Here is a 19150-nt window from a genome sequence, read left to right on the forward strand (position 1 = left end):
AAGGCAGTATATGGTGTCAGTAGAGTTTTAAGCTGATGTAGGTTAAATACAAAAACATAAGAATGTAGGTGGAGAGAGCTTTAAGAACAGTACATAAAATGGTTAAAAGTGGACAATAAATCTATGTTTAAACAAACAGGAGTAGGAAGCTTTGCTAGAGCCTCTATGGCCAGTGGATAATAAATCTGTAGGTAGTGCTCAGAAAAGGGAGATAAAGCCAAAGTCCAGAAGTCAAATTATTTTTGCTGTGCTCTCTGTGGAAGACATTTTGATACTAAAGAACTTTCTTTATGGGGACTGTCTAGAGTTTTTGTTTGAGACTGAAATGTTTCTGTGTGAAGTTAGAGAACAAATAAAACAAATGCTAACAAATATGGAAAATGCCATGTGGTTCTGACACAGTTCTGAAACAAGTCAGGGCTGAAATAATCATTAGAGAAATAAGGAGGAACAGTCAATGTCCATACAAATTTCTGATTTTTTTTGTTGCACGTAGATTTTATTCCTTACCTCAAAAAGAAAGTAGTAGGACTAGGGAAAGTTCAGAGAAAGATTGTCAAAAACATGGAAGGACTTCTGTGCAAGAAGCAACTACATGGTGAAGGCTACTCAGCCCTGAAGAGAGTACTGCAGAGGCATGAGAAAGACCTATAAAATCATGAGTGACATGGAGAAGGGGAATAGAAACAAATTGTGGTTTGTTTTGTTGGGTTCTTGTTTGTTTGTTTTCACACACAAGAACTAGAAGGTGTGAAAGGAAGATAGCAGGAGCTGGGTTTTTCAGACAGTAAGGTGGTTCTTCTCACTGTGTGCTCCCTGCCCTAGAATACTGTGGATAAAAATATTTATGTAGATTCAAGGCGAGAACTAGGTAAGTTCACAGAAGTCTTAACTGTTAATAGCTCTCAACAAAGTGTGTGAGCTCCATGTTAGAGGTGCAAGTATTCCATAGAAGCATTTTGGGGGATGGAAGGGGTACCTGCTTTTGGCCACTGATTGGAGATGAACCTTTGATCTAAGTACCATTTATGTTTTAATATAATTTGCCCATGTAAACCTGAGCTGGTAGTGACTGTTCATACTGTATCTTACATGAATTATTGGTTGCTTTAGGCACAGTTGAACTGTCTTCCAGAAGTGATGGATTTCTCTTCAACAGACATTCATCCTGAGAGATAATATTTTGCTAGCAGCCTTGAATTTTAAGTGATGCATATAAGGACCATCAACTGAATAGAACTTCTAGGACAAATTCCTAAATTTTATTGATATGATAAAATTCTGTGGTTATAACTATGGAGTTGCACCTGTTGCTGCTGCTTCTTATAGAGAGATGGTTATGTTGGAACAAAGCTATTTCAAACACAGTAACTTTCTTCCTACTCCTGGCTGTCTTGACGTAAGGGTATTTAAGGAGCCACGAATGCATATAAAGTGCTATAGCTTGCCTTTAACATCCTTGTTCTGACTGCATTTAAAGAAATTCCCTGTGCACTGTGGAGCTAAAATTGTCTGCTTAAGGGAGTTCAGCAGGAGAGCTTTGGGATATTTATTCTGCTGTGAACATTCTCCAGTGTCTCTATTTGAAAAGCGTAAGGTTGTCATCAACTCTTAGGCTATTTCCTTCTCTGGAAAAATCCTTTTTATTATAGAAATAGTTCTCTGATTTACAACTTACAGTGAGATTCCTGTAATGGTATTTCTTGAGAAAAGGAAAATTGAACATGTGCTTATTCTTTTGAACACTTTATCTCATAAGTCTCCTGGTGCCCATCAGCAGAAAGTAAAAGGAAAAAACTTGTTCTTCATACTTCATCATGTATTTTATATCCTCTTTTAATATCCTCTCAGCATCTGTTGCTAGAAAAGCACTTCTCTTAAAACGCAGATACTTTTGAGTAAATACTGTCATTAATAGCACAGGATAAATAGTTGGCGTTCCCCTGGAAAATTCTTTAGTATTTAGAGAGCCTTCATCTATTAGACACAGAAATAATTCCAGTGAAAATGACATTTTCAAAGAATCATTACGGATGGTTTAGTCTGTTTAGTTGCTTAATTAAAACCAGTTTAAGTACTTATGTGAAATCTAAAATTGTGGAAGAGTTGTGGTTAAGTGATAAACTTTTTAAAATGTAGAGTGATTGTTTTTCTGGTTTTGTTTTGGTTTTTTTGTCTCCTCAGGAAGTGAGATACCTGCAAATTTGGATCACACCCTAGCTGATACTTCTAAGCCAACCATTGTACTGGATCCAGTAACAAATGAGGAAGTGCTTCTAGGTGAGTTGAGGGGATGTGACCAAGGGCCTTTCTGAATTATGTAGTAAGTAAGAAAAAAAATAGTTGATGCCACATTGAGCATAAAAAGGTAAGCTACTGAAATACCCATTGCTCTTCTGGAGAAAATTCTGAGGGAGACACAAAAAGCATCCTGATTTTTCAGCTAAATATTGAGTCTAGCTCTTGGGGGTGTTGCACTGAAACAATATGTAATGCATATGATTTAGCAGGTAGTCGCAGAGTGAGTAACGAGACTAATTCTGTGTTGGCGTTATTGTTAATCTCCTGAACTTTTTTTGTAGAATGTATTAACACTGAAAGCAGTCACTCATGCTTCTTCAAAGATGAATCAGTAGAAATATATAAAAATTTGAATACATCTGATTTTGCCACTGGTAGATTGATTCTGAAGCCACTTAAAGAAAAGGGACACCAATTTGTCCACATGGATACAATAGTGAGTATGCTTTTTTCTTATTTTTATAAAATGGACTAAGTAAACAGAGAATCTTAGAATGGTTAGAAGTAGCATGTGAAATTGACAGGTTTTTCAGGGTTTTTTTCCCCTGTGATGCAAATAAATACAGGAAACATTAATGAATCATTTCAGTTGTGAAATTGGTTATAACCAAAGAAACTTGCTAGAGGTACTTTGCATGCACATTGCCCTGCTTTGCTTCACATTAAATCTGTGTGTCCATGTATGCTTACTGTCTGGATCTTGCAGGCAAGATAGAAGTATCAAATAAATAAAATTGGCCCCCACCCCCCTTTTAAGTTTCCATCTTATTTTTCAGCTAAAGGGATTGCAGCTCTGCTAGCTTATTTGCTTTTTGATCTTTGTTACAACATGTATGCAAAACAAAAAGTATGTTTTCTTGGATAACTTTCTTAAATGTTTGCAAAGGAAACATTGTTAATCTTAGAACCCTTTGGCTTTCATTAAGGCTTTCCATGTTATCCACGGCAAAATTATTGTTACCTTACATAAGACATCATATTATCTGACTACAGGGGACTACTTCTATGTTCCAGCAGGTAAGTATGTGTGTTTAAAACCAGTTTGTTGGAGATGGATGAGACTGAATTAGCTTGCTAGGAAGCAAAACTGACCTGACTGATGGGAAGAGATAAGTTTGAGTAGAGAGTGGGAATGTAAGGTTATGAAGAAAAGAACGTGACCCAACACTGGATGTGGGTTGATGACCTAAACGTTGAATGCAGTGATACAAACACTGCTTGTTTATGATAAGTTTTTGATGACACTACCAAGTTCTAAGAGTGAATTTCTCTTAGTATTCTGGTTCTGCCCGTAGCTATAATGTTTGGGGGAACTTCACAGACTGCTTAGTATAGTGGTAGTTCATAAAATTGTTTTGGTCACCATCTGTTTGCTGGTTTTTCTATGTAAAATTATGAAAATCCATCTGAATCGGTTCACCCTATTTTACGTTTTGTGCTTGATATACAGAAGGTGCAGAATGTCTTGTTGAACAGGTTGTAACTGCATGTGGGTTGTTGCAAATTTAGACACCTCTGATTTTGCCTTTCTGAGATAAGTGGAATGAATTCCATATGGGAAGCTGTCCTTCAGTGGGCAGGACACTGGTCAGGAGAGTTTGTAGTAGTTGTAAAGCAGACTGTTCATGAAGCTGTGGAGAGCTTTTGTACAGCTTTCTTGTGAAGAGGCTACGTTAGAAAATGACAAGCTACTGATTGTTTTTTTCCATTAACTTTTCACCATGATGTCTTGATTGAACAGTCCTTGTTCAACTAATGCTTGATGCTTTGAACCTTTTTCTTTGGTGTTTGTTTTAATCTTAAAAGTTTAGGCGTCTGCACAGACAGTTTTTTAGTTTGCTTTTTGGGAAAGCAGATTATATAAACTGCTGAAAGTTCCGCATGGCCATAAAGGATCTATACTTCATTTCCATACTTCCCTGCTTCCTGATGGCCTGTCACAGTATACCTGGATGGGCAGTGCAATGGTTGTGGCTTGAGATTTCATCATAATGTATCAAGTGTGGCTGTATATGAATGTTAGGATGCAAATCCTAAGTGAAGATCTGCAGAGAAGTTTTCATGTGCAGTTTTTATGGAGATTTTCTGTAGGAATAAATTGAAGTAAATTCAGTCAACTTAAAGTTTTCTTGTGGGATTTGAGAGCTGAGAGCTCAAGCCTGTTACATTTTTTTCAGTAAAAATCTTCTTAGCAAAAATGCACTTTATTCTTATCACAGGTTAAAATAAATGACACTAGCTATATTGCTTGTTATCTCTTTGAAATGCAGTGACATGCCTGTAAGAGTGGCATCCTAGATGAGGGGCTAATATTCCTTCTGTTAAAATATATGAAATAAAAATACACTTGGCTGAAGTCAGGACAGGAGTTCAAAAATTGCTAGTGGCTTCTGAAAACATGTTTCTCTGTTTTTATTTGTAGGCAATGGATATAACATACGTAATCTTCTGAACAAAGACAGTGTTCTTCTCTTCACACAACTTAAAGACAGGTGAAGAACTTTCTGCAGAAGTGCTGAAACACTTTTCAAGCTTTTGAATATTTTGAAGTTCTATTCCCATACAAAAAGTGCTTGAGTGTGCCCAGCTTAACATTACAAATTAATATAGAACAGCTGAAATGAATGTAAGACGAGTTAAGAACAATACCAGAAGAACCTCAGTAGTTTGCTGTCAAACTGAAATGACATACTGAAGGGCCTCACTCTGCATCAGTTACTGTTCCTGTGTCATCCAAAGACAGAAAGATAAACGTATAAAATTTGTGGGTAAAGCGCTTTGTTGTTCTAAATTGTATTTATATGCCTAATCTCCCTAAAGATGCTTAGCACTTGAAAAAACTTTGACATCTTCAGCTAACATCTGATAGTCTTAACGTCTGCTGGGTACAAACTGCTTCGAATAATGGCTATTTAAATAGTGCAGGAGCATGCTGTTCACATTCCAGTGATTGTTGTCTAGGAGATGGGCTGCTGGAATGCTGCTGTGCTGGGGTCCAGCCTTCTTCTAGTGTGTTACTGACAGGCATTTCTTCCTTGTCTAGCAGATGTATCATTAGTGCCTCAAATTGGAATTGTAAAATGGGAACTCTTAAGTAGGAGCTTATCTGTTGTATCTTTTGTCTGGAAGCTATGGCTTGGTTAGCTCTGAGCATTGTGGATAGCTTTATTTTGTGTAACAGTGATAGGTCATTGCCAAATGTATTACTTTAATATCTCCTTTTGTTTTGCTTGCTGTGTTCCTGGATAATAATGAGGACCTTTGGGAAAACTGTAATTATACTGTATACTCAGAAGCCAAGTCTAGACAGCAGATGGTATACATAGCATTTGTCTTCCAAGCTCTTCAAGGTTCCTTCTGACTGAAGATAAGGATAAACTACAGCTATTCTGGTAGGGTGCTTTCTCTCGGTGGTCACTGCTAGTCTAGAAGAGAACGAGATAGGGAAAATTGAGTTGGAATTGTAAACTTTAAGGACTTGAGGATTGAGTATTGACCTTGTAAACAGTCTTGGCCATGATCTTAATGTTAAATCTAGAGTATACATGAAAGTAGGAAAGATGAATTGGCTTTAGTGCTTCCCTTAAGCTTTCAGCTGCCAGCTAACTTTCTGTGTCTGTGACAGGGCTTGGACACCAAAGTTACTGTGCCTCTGTGAAAGACCGTTTAGATCAAGGAATTTGAGATAATATATTTTTATCATTCTCTTTCAAGCAGTAGTTCCTGTGATTAGTGCATATATAGACTGACGGTGGAAATACTTAGTGGAAGTTCTATGGCATCTTTGCATTCATGGCTAGGTCATGCTTAACTGTGAGAAGATGAAACAGAGGAACATGCCCGTTGCCATTTAGTTCTTTCTCTGTCTTGATATGAACTATTTGCTGTCAAAGTTCAGACTGCACAGAAGGACCTTTTTTTTTATTTTTTTCCCAGCCCCAACTTTTATAAGCAGTTTTAAGAGTTACAATAAAATTTTTAAAAAGTTATGTAGTTACAGCTGATAATAATTTGTTGTTGGCAGCTTTTCTAAATTTTGGGCTTGGGTTGGTCTCCTCAAGGTCAGCAAGATTCAAATATTGCCCCTTCTGTGTTGGAGCCTTACCAGCTACCAGCTGGGCACACATGCTGTCTCCACTGCTTGAGGGGTTCCCACCCACAGTTTGTAAGCCTTTCAACACCTCGGGCCTGCAGAGGTCTGGAAATTTGCCACTTGGAAAACAGTACAGGGCTAGCATTAGACCAGAGATCCTCTGCTCCTCGCCCAAACATGTTTCCAGTGGCCAGGGCATGGATGTGGTGGTCTCTGAGCCCGGCAGCTCATTGGTTCCAGCTGAAAGTCAGAACAAGAACACTTTTCAGTTGTGTTAAAGGCCAGGGAGTTCAAAAGGAAGATACTCTGCAAATTTTCTTCTGCATCACCTCTCTGCAGATTGGGTAGCAGGAGGATACTTTGTTAAGGGTTTAGTGAACATGTATGGACTATGGAGCTCATGGCCCTAAAGGAAAGTGTGGATGTATGTTTTGACAGAGCTCAAGGCAGCCCGCTGCCTTCCAGCAATGTGTTCTAGTTTGGTAGGCTCAGATGAGAAGTGATACATTGCCCTTGATGTATTGGGCACCGATGTGTCTTCCCTGACTGCACAACACTGCAACTTGACAGCAAGGTTTTGGGTGGATTTTCTTTTGGGTCATGAGTAAATGATGAGGAATATGTTGTTCAGGATGTTTTCTTAAGCAGAAGCAACGTGTGTGCAGACCTTTTCCTGACACAGGCTGGAAAGTGGCAGGTGATTAAGTGCAGGTTCGAGATCAGCATGTCATGAATGCCTGTCTGTTTTCTGAATTCTGTGGCAGGTAGTGTCAACAGAATTGGGTGGATTTGGTAAAGTATGTAACTTTTTAGGCTGTATGGTTTTGTTGCTTCCTGACCAGTCGGTTTCTTGGGAGAAATGTTCTGTATAGTTTGCAGAGAACATCTGTAGTTGGACTACGTCTCAAACTGTATGTTTTGGGGGTTTTTGCATAGCAAAATGCATTGTGCTAAGCGTGGTGATGTAACTAGGGTGTTGCTTTAGTTTAGCAACAATTCCACTGTTTGTCACTAGATGGGGCTTCAAGCACAGGTGTTTGTCCTTGGCTGGCATCTGTGTTGAGTGGGGTTTGGTTTTCGAAAGGGTGGAAGAAGTGTGTTACAGATGGAAATTAATTCAGTTGAATTCTGTTGCAAGTAGATGTAAATCAGTTTCCATGAACATTAGGACTTGGCACTGAACCTTGCTAAGTTCATTCTGTTATCATGTACGTTGTACTAGTTGCAGGCACTTGCTCAGAGTTGGTTTTTAAAACATTTGTGCACAGCAGCAGTTGAGTTGTGCTAGGTTGTTCGCCGTTTCTCCGGATTGCATTTTAAATTTTTTTTTTTTTTAACTTGACAGTTGTAAAAAAACTTGCTTCGGTGTCATTAGCCTAAATATAGTGTGAGGAGGTGCAGGAGAATGTTCTGAGTTCCAGGAGACCTATGGATGCTGACTTGTGCAGTGTGGCAAACAAGAATTGGTTGTTAGTCAGAAGAAGCAGCTGATGTTTCACCTCTACCTCTCTTGCTTTGGCTCCCGCTTCCTACATTTTTGTGTACATCAGGCTACTAGTAGCTGTGGGTAACCTTTGGTGGTCTGATTTTTTTTAATTTACCAAATGGGATATTGCAAAGAAAGAAAAAAGCCTTCTCTGAAATGTGAGAAGTTAGCATTCTTCTTCCTGCATGTGTGATTATTTTTATCAGCATATTTTCTACTCGGTTGAGTAATCTAACTCCCACCAACTACTGTGATGGTTTCAAGTAGATACGTGCCAGGTTATTTAGACTTTGTAAAATGCTGAAGTAATAGCCCGTACAGAGCATGTTGTGGTCTCTAGCTTAAATATATATTCTTACAGTTTCTATAATGTTACTTGTCTGTTGTAGCTTTTAAAACAACTTTTAAATTTTTTCATAGACTATAGTGGATTATATATTCAGCTCAGATGGCACAACTTTTTACTTAGAGTACAGAACATCACCTCTAACAGTAGTAGAGATCTGAGCCAGCTTTGTGCTAAGGTAGGCCAAAGTCAGTTAGCCAGTGTTACCTGCTGCAGAGTGAAGTTGGGATGATCATCCTGAGAGATACACCACCTTTTCTGTTGCCTGGGTGGTACCTGCACTGTTCCTGGAGGATATCACTAGTTTAGTATGTTAATTCATTGCTTTCTGTCAGCAGTAATTGAGAGAGCTGGAAACAAAAGCCGAGTCTAGTATTTCATCAGCTTCATGTTAGTAGGTACATGTGTTCTGTGGTAGGTATTGTGGTAACAACTTGAGGCTTATTTTAAGGAGCTTAACTGACAATGTCCCACCACAATAAAGAGTCAGATTTTTGAAGGCTTTGGCTCACTTTGAAAAAAATTACTGGTTAGCAGGTTCTTTTGAAAGTCTGTCTTTTTGTAGTTTCATTTTATTAGAAAGCTGTTCCTGTTTTACTAAACAAAGCCTTTTTTTCAGTTTAAAGCAGCAGAAGAATGGTTGCAAAACTGTCAGATATGTGTGCGCATCCAGATTTATACAACTTTGTAAACATAAAATAGGAGAATTTGAGCTGAGTAGTTACAGAAAAATAAACAGTACCAATAAAATAAGCTGTTGAGGAACGTACACAGTTTCTTCTATTTTTTATGTATACAGCTGAATTGGTTATCTGCAGATGATTTTAAATTAGCATTTGGGGAATGCAATAAACCTAAAGGGCTATTTCCTCATTTCATATCAGCTGAAAAGGCATTTCAGCATGAAGGAATATTTCTTACATTTCTACTGATGTATAGGCTCTGTTCCATGATGTCTTTTGCAATACAGGATTTACTTTAAGTGGGGATTGGTTGCAGATAATACATCTAACCAAAGAGTATGGAACATGCCTCTTTAATGGTATTGACAGCTGTTGTAACTGAATATCTTAGTCTTTCTAAGCTGGTATGTTTCCTCTTCAGAATATCCTGTCACTTCATGGATGTTCACAAATGTAGTCAGAAGAGATCTGGAAGCCAAATCTCAGGTTGCACGGAAAAGCTTCATTTGGGATTTGACAACCAAAGTGATTCCTGTGGTCCAGTTCTAAGATGAAAACAGTAGTTGATCATCAGTCAAAACAGTTGGCTGCAGATTATTAGGGAACGAATATATTAAAAGGAGTGCTTACAGAGCTGCTCTGTGTTCTTAGGCCCACCCACAAATCTCCTGTTCTGGTTTGCTTAATTTAAGCTCCTATGCCCAAGTAAAGATGCACACAAAAGGTTGTAAAACCACATTTACTTTGCACTTCTTCCGCAGTCTCTTCTTGTTTGGAGCACAAGAGGGGCGATAATTGAAACAAGGAGCTGAAAGAAGCCAAGTGTTTACTTTCTCGGTCTGACTATTTAGTTGAGATGCAAATCATATTGCAGACATTGAGGTGCAAACATATTAACGTCCTGAGTAAGATTTTTAACTTCTCTTTGCAGCTTGATAGGTAAGGACTTTTAAATTTGAAAATTGAAGAATTGCAGCACTCTTGACAACTATTTAAGAAGGTTATTAAATGGTACAATAGCTGTCAACACACATTATTTTAGTTAGCTTATTACAATTTTTCATGGTCATGGCGTTTGAAGAAGCTGCCTTTTCCTGTGTTTTCAGTAACAGTAGCTGAAATGAGAATCGATCAAGATGGCAGATGTGTGGTAACGCTGTGTGGGTGTCTTCTGGAATCAGCATGCCATGAAGATGGAGAGGAAGGGAGTGATATGAGAGGTGTAAACATAATGAAGAACTATAGTAGCATCCAAAGGTGTTTCAGACTGGCTTGTCTAGGTTGTGCAAAGGGTTTTCAAGGAAATTCAGTAACGTTTGGAAAAGCAGAATGTGACTCTTCTGATTGTGAAGGGAAACCTTTCCGGTGTTGGTGCCGTGAGAACACAGCTGTCTCTGCTGATAACCTACACTCTTGGTTTGGGATTCTAGTGGTGCTATGATCACTTGCATTTAAGAGTATTAAGTCATCTTATCTAGAACTGCAGGATTCAGCTAATGAACATGATGTATAATCCACTGAACAAGAGGCCTGAACTTACTGAATTTTATCCTTTCTTTATGTTATCATCACTTTTGTGTTGTAGTACAGAGGAGGCAATTACAAGAAATGAAAGTTAATTTAGTTTTTTTTTTCAAACACTATCTGAACTTGAAATTTTATTGCTGACAAAGAGGGGGCTCCCCTAGGATGCAGTAGCCTATGCACTGAAGAAACGAAGCACTTCTATATTTCAGTTAGTGCCAAGTCAGCTCTGAGGCTAATTAATCAAAACAAATTTACAATTAAGCCCAGGAAGGAAGACTAATTAAGTAGCCAGTTAAGAAAAAGTGCTGAAGGAGGGAGCAATCTTAGGGGGAAAGCATGAGACTCCCAGTATTGGCCCATGAAGGACAATTAAGTGATAATTGCAGAGGCCTTTTGCATCCAGCAAATGCTCTCTGACTTTTATTATGCCTGATTTTCTTCATATTAGTAGAAGCAGACGTTTGGCTGTTGAGCAGCTAAGCTTTACTGTGCACTCTTAAAGTAATTCATAGGTAAAGCACAGAGGTCGCTGCAGGAATAAGTTAGAACACAGCTGCTAGACTTGAGCAGTATTTTAGCTAGCAAAAAAGCCCCACTATGTTTTAAAGACAAAGTAACTCTAAATGTTTGCTTTATTTGCCTCTTCATTTTGTGGCATACCAAGTCCATCTTAGCATCCTGTTCAACCTTTGAAACAAATTACATTGAGTGAATCATCTTAACAGAATTTAGAATAGCTTCATTTTGTTCAGTTACTAACTCCACTTAAGTTCACAGAAATCATTACCTTGTCATGAAATGGCTTCTGTTGCTTACATCCTGCACCCACGCTGCATGACATACTTGTGTTTCCGGATGAAAAAAAGAGGGGAGAAACTATAATAGTAATATTGGTTTTACTGGAAATAAATTAGCTCCTCTCCTGAAGGACTTTTTAAGCTTGCAAAGCTCATCTCTGGTGAGATGCTGGGGGTTGCAAATGAGGTGCATGCCCCAGTCCTCCTGCGCCACTCCTTGCCCGTTTCCTTGAAACTGTGATGCTGATGAAGTACAAAACCTGTCTTAGTTAATTGGACACATGCACAGGGTAAGAATTGGCTCAAATGTCCATGTCCATCTTTTGTTTTTTGTGCACTTATCTGGAACTTGATTTATTTTGTAATAATAGTAATTTCCTTCAGGAAATTCCATGTGCACCTGCTGCCAGTGTGATGCACTGTGTCCTGCTATGCAAGTTGGCAGTTGTCTCGAAGTATCTGTCAAAGGTGTGCTTTTGTCTCTTTTTCTTTTTTTCCTCTTCCTTCCTCTTGGAGTGGGCTGTGGCATGAGGCATTCACCTCCACTGTTTCAGTTCAGCTGCTGTATCAAGTTTCAATCTGCTCCTTCATTTTTTGTCTTGCTGCCTAAAATAATTTCTTGCCTTTTTTGGATGTATTTCCCTTACCAAAGGTTTCTTTTTTATCTTTGTGCCACTTGCAAGGATTATATCATTTTTCTAATATAGTTCCAGAATTATTTCAGAGTTGCTCTTGTGCCTGAAGGTTCCTTTGCTACGTCTCCTTCAAGCTTTGCACGGGCCCTGGCAAAGCTCCCAATTTTCTCAATTGGAGGAGTGATGCAAAGCTTCCTTTGGCCGCTGTTCTTTGAAAGACCTTTGTGTAGTTTTAATCCCAAGAAGGTCAGTTTAGGATGTCACTGGCGAAGCATTTGTTACCATCATCATCTGCCATTTTCCAGACTGCAGAATCAGAACTGAGACCGCTTCGGGCTGGCATCGTTGCCCTTGAGCCTCACCCATCTGTTGAGGCTGGCTCTGCAGTGCTGAAAGAATCCGTCCCAGCACCGTCGCCCCTGGCCAGACCTATCCCAGAGTATCGTAGCATTGTGCTTTTTGCTCCTCCTGTAGCCCGAATTCAGCGCGCCGGTGACTTCCTCTGCCTTGGCACAGTCTTGCCATGGCTCTGCCGTCACTTAGGCTCTAGGTTTGGTTTGGCAGGCTAGGCCAGGCACTCACCCACTCTTATGTCTTCATTCTTCTTGCCAGTGGGGATGGTGTTTGGCACCAGCTGGTTTTTGCACAGAGGTCTGGCATGGCAGGGTGTGCCCATTGCTGCAGATATGGATGTGGATGCATATGCCCTCTCACTCCCCATTGCTGCCTGATTTTTCTGATAAATGCCAGGGGAAAATAATTTTCCTGGGTTTCATGTTTCTGCGGTGTCTAAGGAGGAGCCTGAGCTGAGGCTGGAAGAGCTGGGTGGCCCTTCAGTATCACCTTCATACTTTTCTCTCAGAGTCAGAGCTGAGACCTGACCGTCCGTGGGTGGGAGTGTGTATTTGCAAAGTACATTAGAGTGTTTGTGTACGGACTTGGCATCCTCATCCTCATTGCTGTGGTTGCTGTGGAGAGGTCAGGAGGTACAGAAGAGATCAGGACACAAAAGCTCATACATGGGGAAAGAGCTGCCCTGACTGCAGGGCAACTGGCTCTAGGTGGTCCTGCCTGAGCAGGAGGGTTGGACCAGATGACTCCCAGAGGTCCCTTCCCAACCTCAACCATTCCATGAAAACGGAGACTCCCGTGCTATGGAAGCTGCTCTTCTGTAAGTTTAGTTCACACTAGTGTTGGGAGGACTCTTCTGCCACACACCTCAAGCGGAGGGCCTCTTCCGTGTCACACAGCAGGCCATGAATATGCCAACTGGGAGAGTGTGGGTGTGCCAGAGCGCTTGGCCGCTGGTGAGCAGCCGCTGTTTTCCCTTTCTCTTGTGGTTTGAGCCCAGAGGGCAACTGAGCACCACGCAGCTCACCCCTTCCCCCTCAGGGGTGGGGAGGAGAAGTACAACAAAAGGCTCTGGGGTGAAGATAAGGACAGGGAGGGTTAAACACCACCACCACTCCCCTCTTAATTTTCCAATCAGAGTAGGACAGTGAGGAATACAACCACATCTTAAAAACACCTTCTTACCAGACTCAGCTTTACTCCTGATTTCTCTACCTCCTCCCCTCCAGCAGCACACAGGGACAGGGAATGGGGGTTGTGGTCAGTTCATCACCCGTTGTTTCTGCCGCTCCTTCCTCCTCGGGGGGAGGGGGGGATGGGATGACTCCTCACACTCTTCCCCGGCTCCAGCATGGGGTCCCTCTCATGGGAGACAGTCCTCCACGACCTTCTCCAACATGAGTCCTTCCCACAGGCTGCAGTTCTTCACGACATGCTCCAGTGTGGGTCACCCCTGCGTGTCACAGTCCTCCCAGTGACAAACTACAACAGTGGGGGCTTCTTCCCACAGAGTCCCGACCTTCTTCAGGTGCAGTCACCTGCTCTGGCGTGGGGTCCTCCATGGGCTGCAGGTGGGCATCTGCTCCACCATGGACCTCCATGGGCTGAGGGGCACAGTCTGCCCTCTCACCACGGGCTGCAGGGGGGTGTCTGCTCCTTCTCCTCCTCCTGTTTTCCAGTGACCTTGGTGTTCGCAGAGGTGTCCTTGCAACTCCAACTCCTCCCAGGTTCCCCTTGTTAAATCCATTATTGCAGAGGTGCAGCCACCATTGCTAATTGGCTCAGCCTTGGCCAGAAGCAGGTCTGAATTAGAGCCGGGGGAGCTTCAAGAAGCTTCTCACAGGGGCCACCTCTGTAGCCCCTTCCATGCTACATGCCCCCCCCCCAACACCCTCTATAGTAGAAGACAAAATGTGCATACTAGGTTGTGTTACAACTGTCAACTTTACCTTTACCCTGCTGGTCTTTGCTTTGAGGTGTCCCTCTAAGGAAGACACGTACCTGGGTTTGATGGGAAGTCCACTGATCGGTTTTGGGGAATTAGCTAACAATTTTTTTCATATATACACAAAACATTTTAGTATATTTAGATAGCGGGATGTTATTTTCACTTGCAAGGCTTAACGGCAGTCTTCATTCTGTATGTGGGCTTTAAACCAGCTTGAAAATTTGGTGTCTTGTGCAGTTCAGGCTATCAAGTGGCTGCTTTTTCCACAGAACTCTACATCTGGAGCAATAGTCCTCAGCTATCACTTGAGATGGTGAGTTGAATCAGATGTTTTGCTCTGTTGGTAACAGTTTTAATTCTTGGACTTTTCCCTACTATCAGCAGTTTTGTGTGGCCTTTGGGACTGTAAATCATAGATTGTGGACCGTTTGTCTAAGTGAATTAAAATACACACAAGATTTTTATAAAAATAACATGACACTCACACGCACATCAACTACTGAGGCCTCTTGATCCTGAACATTTCATGTTAGAGATAGCGTAAGAAAATACATGCAGAACAAGTGTCAGTGTCACAGTCAGGTGTGGCTTTGACAACTCCAGACTTTGCACAGAGGAACGCATGTATTAGAGACTACTGTTAGTGAAATTAAATGAGGCTGATGTGCTATTTTGAGCATAATTGAAATGATACTAATATTTTTGCTGATTTGCCACTGGAGTAGGTGAATACTTTAATGTCCTTGCTTCTATGAGTACAATTAGCAGTTGTTCCACTTTACTGTCTAGTAACCCCCTAATATTATGGCATAGTCAGATAGGCCTTTTTTAACTGTGTTAATTTGAACTAATTTCTATTCTTTTTATCATTTAGAGTGAAGACAAGAGGCATGTTGTTGGAGAACTCTTCCCCATAACTTTGCCTGCAAATTGAAGATCATCTAATGCAAAGGGGTTCTAAAGAACACCGTAGCTACCATCCAACTGGCAATACACCACAGTTTTAGGGGCACAAGATCTTTCTGCAGTGTATATTGTAAATACATGGTTTGTTCAAATATTTTTTTTGTATCAATAAATATTACATAATGCAAATAAGTTTTTATTTCTTTGATTTCTAAATTATTTAAGAATTAATTTTCTAGTAGTCCTTGTGGTTTTGAAAATGCAGGTAACTGCATGAGTTTGACTTGTAAATACTTATAAATAATGTGAGTTAACTTGAGTGCATTTAAGAATGTCGCCAACGGTGAAATCTTTCAACTGTTTCATTGGAGTTGTTAAAACTCTTAAAAGGAATTTGAAAGTAAAATATTTTTCATAGAATAGAATCATAGAATCGTTTAGGTTGGAAAAGACCCTAAAGATTATCAAGTCCAACCGTTAACCAAACACTGCCAAGTCCACCACTAAACCATGTCCCTAAGTGCCACATCTGCACATCTTTTAAATACTTCCAGGGGTGGTGGCTCAACCACTTCCCTGGGTAGCCTGTTCCAGAACTTGGTAACTCTTTCAGTGAATAAATTTTTCCTAATATCCAATCTAAACCTCTGCTAGTGCAACTTGAGGCCATTTCTTCTTCTCCTACCACGGGTTACTTGGGAGAAGAGACCAACACCCACCTCACTTTCAGGTAGTTGTAGAGGGCGATGAGGTCTCCCCTCAGCCTCCTTTCTTCCAGGCTAAACAACCCCAGTTCCCTCAGACTCTCCTCATAAGACTTGTGCTCTAGACCTTTCACCAGCTTCGTTGCCCTTCTCTGGATGTGCTTTAGCCTCTCAATGTTTTTCTTGTAGTGAGGGCCCAAAACTGAACACAGTATTTGAGGTGCAGCCTCACTAGTACAGGGGGACGATCACTTCTGTAGTCCTGCTGGCCACATCATTTCTGATACAAGCCAGGGTGCTATTGGCCTTCTTGGCCACCTGGGCACACTGCTGGCTCATATTCAGCCCGCTGTTGACCAACACCCCCAGGTCCTTTTCCACTGGGCAGCTTTCCAGCCACTCTCCCCCAAGCCTGTAGCAATGCATGGGGGTGTTGTGACCCAAGTGCAGGACCCGGCACTTGGCCTTGTTGAATCTCAGATGCTGTACAGATTAGCTTTGAAAAAACAATGTTCCTAGTTGACAGTGGCTTTGGTTCCAATTCAAATCCCTGGTGTTCCTGCCATAGTTACACAGTAACACTGTGTTGAAATATTGCAGAATTCTTTTGGTTTTCAGGTAAATCATAAACAGAGCTACATTCTTCTGCAGTGTTGCAACCATTCAGTGCTCTTCAGATTTGGTATGTGACAACTTACGCTCTCCTCCGCATTTTCTATGAAATTTTCAAGATGTTTCCATTTATCTGGAGATGGTGTTCCCTGAGAGTTACCTATTATGGCAGGTCTCACATAGTCATCAGAGTGAAATAAAATGAAAGCACCTCTCATCCCTTTGGGAAAATATGGTCCATTAGTTTTTCATTTGCCAGGAGCATCAGTTTTTAATATTTTTCCCTTTCCCTTTATCTCCTGGGAATATCAATCTGCATAGATCTATTATTAATTCCACAGCAATGAGCTCATTTTCTCAAAAATCTTTACTGTGGGTAGTAAAAGTAGGTCTCCCTAGGAATGATTTAAAATCCAAATTGGACTCCAAGTATACTATGTGTGGTGCTGGCTTGTTGTTGGGTTTCTTTTTGTAGGTGGTGTTTGGTTGGTTGGTTGTTTTATTAAAAATATCTTTGCCTCATCTGAACTCACTGTTTTTGTAAGTGTTGTAGAGTTGTCCAGCATTTAAAACTTGGGAATCTGGATCAGTATTAAAACAATTCTGGAACCAAAACAATTTTTGGGGGTGAGAGGGTAAGGAATAAAATCTCCAGAACAATAGCATACTATGCTATGAGTGATAGTGTATTGAGTTATTTAAATGTTGCAGAAAAGGGAGCAAGAGGAGTTTTCCACTCCTGGAAGGTTCTGTAAGCTCTGTTTATAACATTCATTCCCATCAGCCCTGCCCAAGCAGCACTTGTTAGCATTTTGCTGGTGAGAGCCTTGCTGAAGCACTGGCTTTCAACCTGCTGTTCTCCTGGTTCTTGAAGCCCTGTCTCAGTTCCAGTGAGTATTTACCATTAACTAAATCAGCGAAGAGTCCGGCTCTGCCACTCAGCTGTCTGCTGCCTCCTCTGCTGCCTCTTCTGCGTGCCTCGGTAAGTGCAGGCACGTCCACAAGACTTGTGCCCCTGGGCTGTGCCAAACAGGAAGGGGAGGATGGCTCGGCCCTCTGCAAGAAGGCCCAAAGCTGATGGGACTTGAGTGCTGTCCTGTTCTGGTCAGCTGCTGCATAGGTTGCTCGTTAGGATCCCTCGAGCAGGACATGGATCTGGGGACTCTCTTTCCTCATCCTGACTGTTTGGACGGGGTCGTGCTCTCGTGCTCGCGGTCTGACACAAGGAATCGTTACCACTTTTCTTTACTGCAGTGTTTTGGAGATGCTTTCATCCAGAACAGTCCATCACAGTTTCTTGTTAATTGGGTCATTTGAACAAATTGGACAAAAACAGAGAAATAACCACACGTACCTTGTACTGTATTTTGGTAAGCAGGAAGATTGTTAATACATCTTTTATTTGCCTTAACCTGGAAGAATCAGAACATGTGCCCTTCCTATGCCAGTTAGACTGAGTCATAACTTCACAGAAGGAGGGCAGTTCCTGTAAAATCTGTATGGTGACCCAATATTAACTTTTAGGAAACAAGGAGCTTCTTTGTCTTCTATCTTTTTATTGGTTCTTTTTTGGGGGGGGAGGGAAAACGTGGTGATTCTGTGATTCTGTGATTCTGTAGTGTTTTTTCCGTTCCTCCAGTGATCAGATCACTGGTTCAAGTTTGTCATGTCACTGGAAGGTCTAAAAAGTTCCAGGAGTTTTAAGAAGTGATAAACAGGTAATGTGCACAATTCATAGGGAGCACAACAGAAGCTGACACTGAATTTCTCTTGCATGTAAAAGAATTCAACTTACATTTTTTTATCTTAGTGGATAAAAAGCAAAGTACTAGTCTTAAAAATTATCCGAATCAGCTGGCTTCCTCCGCTGCAGGAGGAGGCAGGTTATCCAGTGTCCCAGGTCCAAGCAAAGGTGCCGGTGGTTATGCTGTAGCCCAACTGCAGGCATGGCATGTGAGTGAGTTACTCGGCGTGTGCCGCAAGCCACAGTCACTGCTCAGCGATTACCAAGCTCGTGTGCTTGTTCATGCCTTGAGATGTGGTACATGTAAAGGCAAATGCTTATACCTGGGACTTGAGAATGGTCTCAGAACCTCCACATTGTCCAGTGGTGGTAGTCACATTTATTTTTTTTTTTACTGGATTACTGGAAGTCACATTTATTGCATGTCTTTGGCAGCTTAGGGTTGGTTTTACCATGTGAGTCTCTTGTGTATTTTCAGAAGCTTGAGTTAAAAGGATCCTCCTCTCCTGCAGGAAGCAATTTGATCACACTGGTATGTGATCTGCTGATGCACAGTTGTGATTGCTTTCTCATGTGATTCAGCTATTACTAAAATAAGACTCATTCCCCTGCAGATAAGCAGGTTTAACTTGTCTGTTAAGGATCATGTGATTTTTATTTTTTTCCTTTTCTGTTTTGAACTGGGTATTATCCATACACATGCTTAGCTGAAAGAATATATATCAAACCAGTCCCAAATGTTTTGCAGCCTAAGGACTGTAAAGTGGAGTTCATTATGTTGTGCAAAGAAAGACAAAGGACGAGGTGTGGAAAGCTCTTCCGGCTGTCTCTCCCAACACTGGGGAAAGCTTTCCCATGCCGCAATAACCTTGTGTTGCTTCTGGCCCAGCCTGGTGAAGCTCTGCCACACACTGTTCCTACTGCCATCATGTCTGCTTTCTACTCTCTTTCTGAGATCCCAGTCTGTGCAAGAGGCAGAGAAAAGCCTGTTTCTAGCTCAGACTGATTGTATTTAAT

At 41.1% G+C, this 19150-nt stretch overlaps 1 protein-coding gene across 7 annotated transcripts in view; it reads left to right on the forward strand.

Annotated features, from left to right (window-relative positions):
- The window catches only part of CENPC (centromere protein C), a 30238-nt gene extending 14973 nt beyond the window's left edge, over positions 1 to 15265 (forward strand). For 2 of the 7 annotated variants that reach the window (XM_074823313.1, XM_074823312.1), the window contains 5 exons: positions 2185 to 2280; positions 2583 to 2737; positions 3228 to 3318; positions 4724 to 4793; positions 15042 to 15265. In XM_074823313.1, the coding sequence (XP_074679414.1) occupies positions 2185 to 2280; positions 2583 to 2737; positions 3228 to 3318; positions 4724 to 4793; positions 15042 to 15084 (455 nt within the window). In that variant the 3' untranslated portion in view covers positions 15085 to 15265. Of the gene's footprint in view, positions 1 to 2184; positions 2281 to 2582; positions 2738 to 3227; positions 3319 to 4723; positions 5066 to 11617 lie in introns of all 7 variants that reach the window. The other 5 variants (XR_012623160.1, XR_012623159.1, XM_074823311.1 and 2 more) reach the window with 5 other exon arrangements.
- Positions 15266 to 19150: the final 3885 nt, after the last annotated feature.

The sequence above is a fragment of the Strix aluco genome, chromosome 4, assembly GCF_031877795.1.
Source record: "Strix aluco isolate bStrAlu1 chromosome 4, bStrAlu1.hap1, whole genome shotgun sequence".
NCBI classification, from domain to species: domain Eukaryota; kingdom Metazoa; phylum Chordata; class Aves; order Strigiformes; family Strigidae; genus Strix; species Strix aluco.